Below are 7,820 nucleotides of genomic sequence, written 5' to 3' on the forward strand. Positions count from 1 at the left end.
AACATGATCAAACCTTGAATTGTTTGCTTGATATTTTGGTCTGAAAACGGCCCACAGCCATTTTTTTGCAAGCCATTGATCTTGTCTTTTGTTTTCATTTTATTGGCCCACACGGTGTCTATTATAATCCATGGTTGCCTGGGCATTTCTTCAATCATACAACATATCCGAGTATAAAATTAACGGATCATGTACCAGCTGTTTCTTAAAGACACTCTTGTTCAGCTGTGACCAAAAATTGAGTTCAAATATCAGCTGGCATTCAATCAACAGAGAATTAATCCACCAAACCTTTAGGCTGATATATTAGCTTAGCCATGGCGTGATCTGTGGTGAAGTTTAAGCATTAATGGACAATAACTTAGGTCTCTACTGGTAAGCCACTATCTTCTTGTCTTGATCCATGCTTTTCAACTAAAAAATTAAAAAAGAAGAAACTGGCTCTTGAGATCAAGGAATGAACTTCTTACGTAGTTATTATTTTTGTTTGACTAAGGCGAAGAAATGTGTGGCTGCCCTTTGCTTCTAATGTGAAGTTGCATCATTGCAAAGGTCATGGGATGAAAGCAATCGAAAGGAATTACATGAGAGGGTGTGTTAAGAAGTTGTGACATGTTTATAAAATAATTAAGAAGTAAAATTACAATGATAATATAAATGATGTTAAAACTCGTGAAAAGTAAAATTATCATGAGAGGGTGTGTTAAGAAGTTGTGACATGTTAATAAAATAATTAAGGTAAATATTCTTGATCATTTGATTAAAAAAATAATGAAATTATTTAAATTATTTAATCAAAGAAGATGATCAAGCATTTTATATAATTTATTTTATTCTATTTCTTTATATGTCATGCTATATATCTATATAAACTCTACATGAGTTAACTTTAATTCATATATATATATATATATATATATATATTAAATTATTAAATAATATCATTTTCTTCTATTTTTAAATTTGTACTAATCATCTTAACGTTGTTAAACTAGTTATTCAATATTTAAAGGGGATTCTTGACCACAACTTACATTACGCCAATTTCTCGTTATAATTGAATAAATACAGTGGACAACAAAGAAACAAGATGGTGTAGCACTCTCTAGGGCTTAAGTAGAATAATAAGTGTGCACGTATACGGCGTCATTACAATCTTCCTCATGAAACAAGATCTTTGTAGTGATAAAGGAAAATAACAACTGAAAAAATGAAGTTGACACCTAATATTTTTGTCACTAGAAACCCTTATTAGTCTCGAAGTTTGGATAAGAGAACTAGTTGTATATAAGAAGGACATATCATCCATAATATACCTTATTTAAAGTAAACTGCATTGTTTGTTTGTCTAATATAAACTAACTTATTGTTTTGTTTTCTAACCATTGGTCTGTCTAAGGTTTAAGAATAATCTTTATCGGTAAGAAAATATATATCTTATAAAGCTAAAACTTAACTATTCTAATGCGATTTTTTTCATTTTTTAATATTTGGAATATGTCCTTACATATAAGTTTGTGATCCTTTATTTTCGAACAATCAAAATAACTTTTTTTGTTAAGTTTAAAATATAGGTTAAGTTCTCATATATTTCATAAACTAGTTATTAAATCAAAAAATGCTTGCAAATATATCAACAAAACTATTTTCTTGAATTTTTGTATTTAAAGATGCTAAATCATGCCTTGTATATTTTTTTTATTTACGCAAATATGATTTTTTATTTTTATTTTTGAGAGACTTTGTCATAAGTAATTAAAAATATAAGGAAAGATTTTTGTTGTTGTTTGTATATAATTTGTTTTTTGGAATAAAACCAAATAAAATGTGCAACCCATGTAAACAAAAATATATACACTCAGCCCATGGCATGAATTAAGACGGCCCAAACAAAACAAGGAAACAAATCGTGTTCGGCCCATATAATCAAATCGAAAGCAAGCCATGTTCCACCGAGCCCTTATAGCTAAGAGTTCACAAATAAAAAAAAGTCTGGCCCATGTATTCAACAAGTAAGAACCCCAATGTTCTTCCACATTTCTTATCCACCATCATGGTGAACTTTTGAAAACGGTGTACCCAAAATTTAAATCGAAAAAAAAATGCTAGAAAAAAAAAGAGAGTATGACACTATCGAGCAACATTAGAGGCATGTACATGCTAGCTCGATACCTAATTTATACAAGCTGAAGTGGAAGCTTGTTAAGAATTTAGCTATAAAAATGCAAGTCAAGCAAATTCTAGGAGTCTTTTGAAACATCAGAACATAGCAATGGTGACTGATGTATAGCCCAAGAAGGATGCTAGCAGGAGAGAACAGAAAAGGGGATTCATGCTCCTATGTACGATTATGCATATGCTCCTATAGGTGCCTCTGTTGAATGCATGTTGAACCCTTCAATTCTTATGAGCAAGTTATGAGTTAACTCTGCTGCAGGTTCAGGGGGCAGCTCAACAGAAAAATCTGAGATTATTTGCAGGAGAAAATCACGATCGCTAGCCCATGCAACAGAGCTGGACTCTATGCCATTTTCATCTTCATGCATAAATTCTTTAGGACATGGACTCTTAAACTCACCCACTATTTTGTACTTGTCAAGGAGTTCCCAATGACGATGGAGTCAACGAGTTGCCAAAGATGATGGAGAAACTCCCGGTCAACAGCTTTTGAAAAGGTGTGTTGACTGTTTGTAAATGAGGTTGAATCCCTTTTTTGTTATTATTTAATTTTTTTTGTTTTAAATTAATTTTTTTTAATATTTTTAGATAATTTTGATGTGTTGATACCAAAGTGGTTCTTGGTTTTGGATTTTTTCAATATGGTCTTCAATTGAATTTCATACTTCAAATTTCTTTCAATTAAGCCATAATTTCACAAATTTAGCATTTCAAAGTTTTAATTGTGTCCCTATTCTTTCAATCTTTGTGAATTGATCCAAATTAGGCCTTCAAACTTGATTTTTTTTCAATTGAGTCCTTGATTAAATCCACCATACGCATTAGAAGTTTAATTAAGTCCTTGAACTTAATTAATTCTTTCAATTTTTGCCCAATAGACTTTCAAACTTATTTTTTGTTTAATTAAGTCCTTAAATAAGTTAATTAAACCTGTTAGAAGTTTAATTAAGTCCTTAGACGTAATTAATTCTTTCAATTTTGGTCAAGTTTGGATTTCAACCTCAATTTTCTTCTTTTCTCCATCATATCTTGTCAAAACATCCTAATCTGGTTGTTTTTTTTTTGGTATTTTAATCTTTTGCAGGTCGAAGACTTATCTTCTTGTGTCTCAAAATTGTCTTTAGATTTTATATTTTTTATATTTTTTATTTTTTCAATAAAAAAAATATACACTTTTTTATAAAACAAATTTAGAGGGTTTAAAATTGGATTATGACACTTAGCAATGACATTCATAGTTACAAAACTTTATTAGGTTTATATGCTTCTTAAAGAATCCCATATCACTCTCAACACAACACCTTGCCTATAGGTTAATAACTTTAGAGCCCCTTCCTAGTCTTCCAATCTAGTTGAAGTGAATTATCACTTTATCTGAAAGAAATTTTTTAATAAAAACATTCAAGCTCATTACATTTATAACAAATTTAGAAGTGAATGATCACTTCCTTTAAGTTCTTAAGTCCATATGACAAGCTTATGGTTCATTCTCTCACCATTAGCTCGAAGATATCCTACAATCTTGAAGATCATGCTAGGATATAATCCTGAAAATCATGATATCATATCTTCCTTCATGCTCTCTTTCTTTCTAGATTTTCATGTATGCTTTTTACAAATTTTAGAACAACTTTTCAATTTATTAATCCTTCAGATTTGATTCTTATTCTTTTGATTATTTTTTTTTTATTTTTAATAATTTATAGAATTGAAATTCTTTTTTAACTTCACCTCTTTCAATTTTTTATTTTTTACTTTAAAAATTTTTTTAAATTGAAATTTTTTTATTTGATTTCATTATTCAACATTAAATTGGTTGGAGTTTGAGCTTTTTGGTTGTGTCCGAGTATAGGATTTCATAAGTAGTGGATTTTAAAGGTTAACAAAGGTTCATTTAGGTTTGCATATTTTTTTCCTTTTTTTTCTTTAAGCTCATGTTTATTTAGTTTTATTTTTAGCATTTATTTAATTAGAGATCGAGCTCTTCTTTTTGTTTTAGATTTTTTAAAACACACTCATCTTGCTTGAGCTTTATTTTTACTAATAAAAAAAATATTCTAGTTTACGGTGTGGCAAATAGCCGCAAATCTAGTTATAAATTACTAATCAATTATTGTGAATATTTAGGAGAATATGATTACTTACAAAAACACAAAACAAAATATATGAGATTGATGATTATAGGATATTAAATTTTTTATTTCATTGATATCCAATCTAGCCTTTCAATTCTAGTTAAAATTCATACAGTGTAGTAGTCAATCCGATCAATCTTGAGCTTGAAATGACTTGGTTGGAGAAAAATAAAGAAAAATTAATTTAATGTAATTTGATAAAAAACTAGAATCGACTCGAGTAAAAACTTAATTATCAACTTGTTGATTTTTTTTAATTAAAAAAAAATCATTTCAATCATCGATTTTATTACTCAACTTGTGACCGCATCCGGTTTTATAAGTAAGCCATCAATCTAATAATTAAAATGTGCAAGTTCGAAGAATGTACTATAATCTGCAGTATATGTCATCGTTGACAACGTGGAGAGTTCCTTACCATCCGCTCACTTCCAAAAGACTCTTATCAGTTATCACTATTGAAATGAATCAATAACGAGCCCTACGGAGAGGGTGAGAGAGATGGAAAAGATGGTCAATAGGAGCCATGTGCTAGTAGTTCCACTGCCAGGCGCAGGCCACATAAATCCCATGCTGCAATTCTCTAGGCGTTTGGTCTCCAAAGGGCTCAAAGTCACCTTCGTAATCACCGAATTCATATCCAAGTCTAGGCAGCTTGGCTCATCAATTGGTTCCATTCAACTTGATACCATATCAGATGGCTATGATGATGGATTTAATCAAGCTGGTAGCAGGGAACCCTATCTTTCAAGCCTACATGATGTTGGTCCAAAAACCCTATCAGATCTCATCAAGAGATACCAAACCTCTTCAATCCCTATCCATGCTGTAATATACGAGCCTTTCTTGGCTTGGGCTCTGGATGTGGCAAAGGATTTCGGGTTATTTGCAGCTGCTTTTTTTACACATGCTTGTGCTGTTGATTACATTTTTTACAATGTCTACCATGAAGTGTTAAGGGTGCCAGTTTCTTCAACCCCTGTGTTGATTGAGGGATTACCACTACTGCTTGAGCTTCAAGACTTGCCAACATTTGTTGTTCTGCCAGATTCATACCCTGCTAATGTTAAGATGACCATGAGTCAGTTTGCTAATTTGGACAAGGCTGATTGGATCCTCATCAACACTTTCTACAAGCTGGAGTGTGAGGTAGGCAATTTTGTACCGCATAATTGGACTTCACAACTATTTGTACTTCTTTTTCGGTTTCTGGGAAAATCTCATTCCTTTTCAATTCCCATCCCAAACCAATTAATTTCATCAATTCCATCCCAAAGCTATCTTAGACAATATGTCCCTCCATTCAAGAACTGTAATGTGCTTTTTTCTTTTGTGTCTTTTGGCTACTGGAGGAGGCAAATATACATCGTCTAATTTCTAATGGGTCTGGGATGAAATGAATAAAATTAATTTCATAGGGATGGATTTGAGAATCAAACAATATTATCTTAGAATCATAATGAGGTCTTCTCTACTCTTTTGCTTTCTATATCTATTCGTTTGCCTTGATTTTTATTTTTTTCTAGAAATGTATTCAAACCTATCCACATCTCGGTCTGCATGGGTATTGTTGAGTTTTATACTTGATTAAAAAAGATGAAATTGAATGGAAAAAAAAGAAAACAATGAAAAAAAAAATTGTATTGAAAAAAACAGAGAAAAAAGCTTTTTAATTATGGAACTTCATAGGTCGTATGAACAGTGAAGGCAGATAAAAAAAAATCCAAGTTTTTTAGATGCTTAGGCTTAGGGTAATTTCTACCCGGCATTTGAATATAGTGAGACACGGTAGTCCATAGGTCATTATATGCCATAAATTAAGTCGCATCTCTAAGCACATGTCAAAAGAAGAAATTATAATCGTTGGCTTCTTTACATGTTGGTGGCCAATCCTAATATCAAGATCAAATAATTGTGAATTGTAAAGGATTAAAATTTGAAACTCTTAGCAGTAAAGGTAACAGAATCATGAATATTTAGAGATAAATAATTTGAACTTGTTGTGTTTTTATGTTATGTAAATTAAGGGTCCAAATCTCCACAAATATTTTGTTGTTCCTTCAGGTAGTGGATACAATGTCAAAAGTTTGTCCATTATTGACAATTGGACCAACAATCCCATCAATATACTTGGACAAGAGTATTGAAGATGAGGATGACTACGGTATTAGTCTATGTGAAATAGACGCATCTCTTTCTATCAATTGGCTCAGCAGTAAGCCCACTGCATCAGTTGTATATGTGTCTTTTGGTAGCTGTGCTACTCTAAGCAGCAAGCAAATGGAGGAAATTGCGTGGGGCTTAAAGAGGAGCAATTTTCACTTCTTGTGGGTGGTGATGGATTCCGAGAAAGAGAAGATTCCAGAAGGGTTTGTTGAAGAAGTGGAGAATAAGGGATTGGTAGTGAATTGGAGTCCCCAAGTGAAAGTGCTAGCAAATGAGGCTGTGGGATGTTTTTTCACACATTGCGGTTGGAACTCAACAATCGAGGCATTGAGCTTGGGTGTGCCAATGGTGACAATGCCAGGATGGAGTGATCAACAAACGAATTCTAAACTCGTTGAAGATGCTTGGAAGGTGGGAGTCAGAGCTAAAGTTGATGAGCATGGAATTGTGAGAAGAGAAGAGATTGCCCTTTGCATAAAAGAAGTGATGGAGGGAGATACAGGCAGAGAAATGAAAATGAATTCCAAGAAATGGAAAGAGCTGGCAATCGAGGCTGCGAGCGAAGGTGGAACTTCTGATACTAACATTAATGAACTGGTAGCTATGTTGAGAAGCACCAAATGATTTAAATTATGTCACCTTATGCACAATGCATTTGTATTTTATTTTTTTCTAAGAAATTAGAGTTAGAAAAATATTAATAATTGAAACTCGTTAATCCAAATAAAGTAAATTACATAACTGATGAAGTGATTTATCACCCACGATGGAAGATATCTTTTGATTCTAATCTCTTCACAATAATGCACCTGTATTGCCCTATGATTTGCTTGGGCATAGATTTTGAAGACATTTATCCAGTTCAATCCACGTCCTGGAATGATCATGTGATTTCCTTGTTGTGCACAGAGTTGGAATTTGAAATCACATGTTTCACTAATATCAAGTCCTGTCACATTGATTATGGTAGGGTCTAGTAATCTTCGAAAGGCTATGGTTTATGTGAATATAAATGAGAAAAGACCCACATGGACCTCTATATGTTCAGAAAAAAAAACAATTTAAGGAGAAGGACAGAAATAGCAGGTATCAATTTTCATAACTCAATTCTAGGTTATTCTTCAAAATTCATTTTTTTTTTGAAATAAAAATCAAAAAAATAAAATAAAGGCTGGCAACGTGGAGAAAGCAGGCCGGGAAATCAAGCTACAATTTTTTGGAGGAAATTCAAGACCTAATTATACCCCATTATGCCCAAAAACAGAGAAAAAATGCAAATTCAAGTTCAAATTAAATAATTGTTGGACGAATTTGCATAAAAATTAAGTCCAATGACATAAT

The 7,820-nt window shown here is 32.1% G+C and overlaps 1 protein-coding gene across 1 annotated transcript; it reads left to right on the forward strand.

Annotated features, from left to right (window-relative positions):
• The first annotated feature begins 4,722 nt into the window (after positions 1–4,722).
• On the forward strand, positions 4,723–7,251 carry LOC7486060 (flavonol 7-O-beta-glucosyltransferase UGT74F1). Its single transcript, XM_002310443.4, has 2 exons — positions 4,723–5,462; positions 6,378–7,251. Exons 1-2 carry the CDS (start codon positions 4,815–4,817, stop codon positions 7,101–7,103), a joined length of 1,374 nt encoding a protein of 457 aa, XP_002310479.3. The 5' UTR covers positions 4,723–4,814; the 3' UTR covers positions 7,104–7,251.
• Positions 7,252–7,820: the final 569 nt, after the last annotated feature.

Source organism: Populus trichocarpa, chromosome 7 (genome assembly GCF_000002775.5).
Source record: "Populus trichocarpa isolate Nisqually-1 chromosome 7, P.trichocarpa_v4.1, whole genome shotgun sequence".
Lineage (NCBI taxonomy): Eukaryota > Viridiplantae > Streptophyta > Magnoliopsida > Malpighiales > Salicaceae > Populus > Populus trichocarpa.

Bases quoted from the DNA above. Each gene is read 5' to 3' on its own strand.
- LOC7486060 (XM_002310443.4), top strand. From the start codon at position 4,815: ATGGAAAAGATGGTCAATAGGAGCCATGTGCTAGTAGTTCCACTGCCA. The intron at 5,463-6,377 runs GTAGGCAATTTT...TTGTTCCTTCAG, and splicing joins TCTACAAGCTGGAGTGTGAG to GTAGTGGATACAATGTCAAA.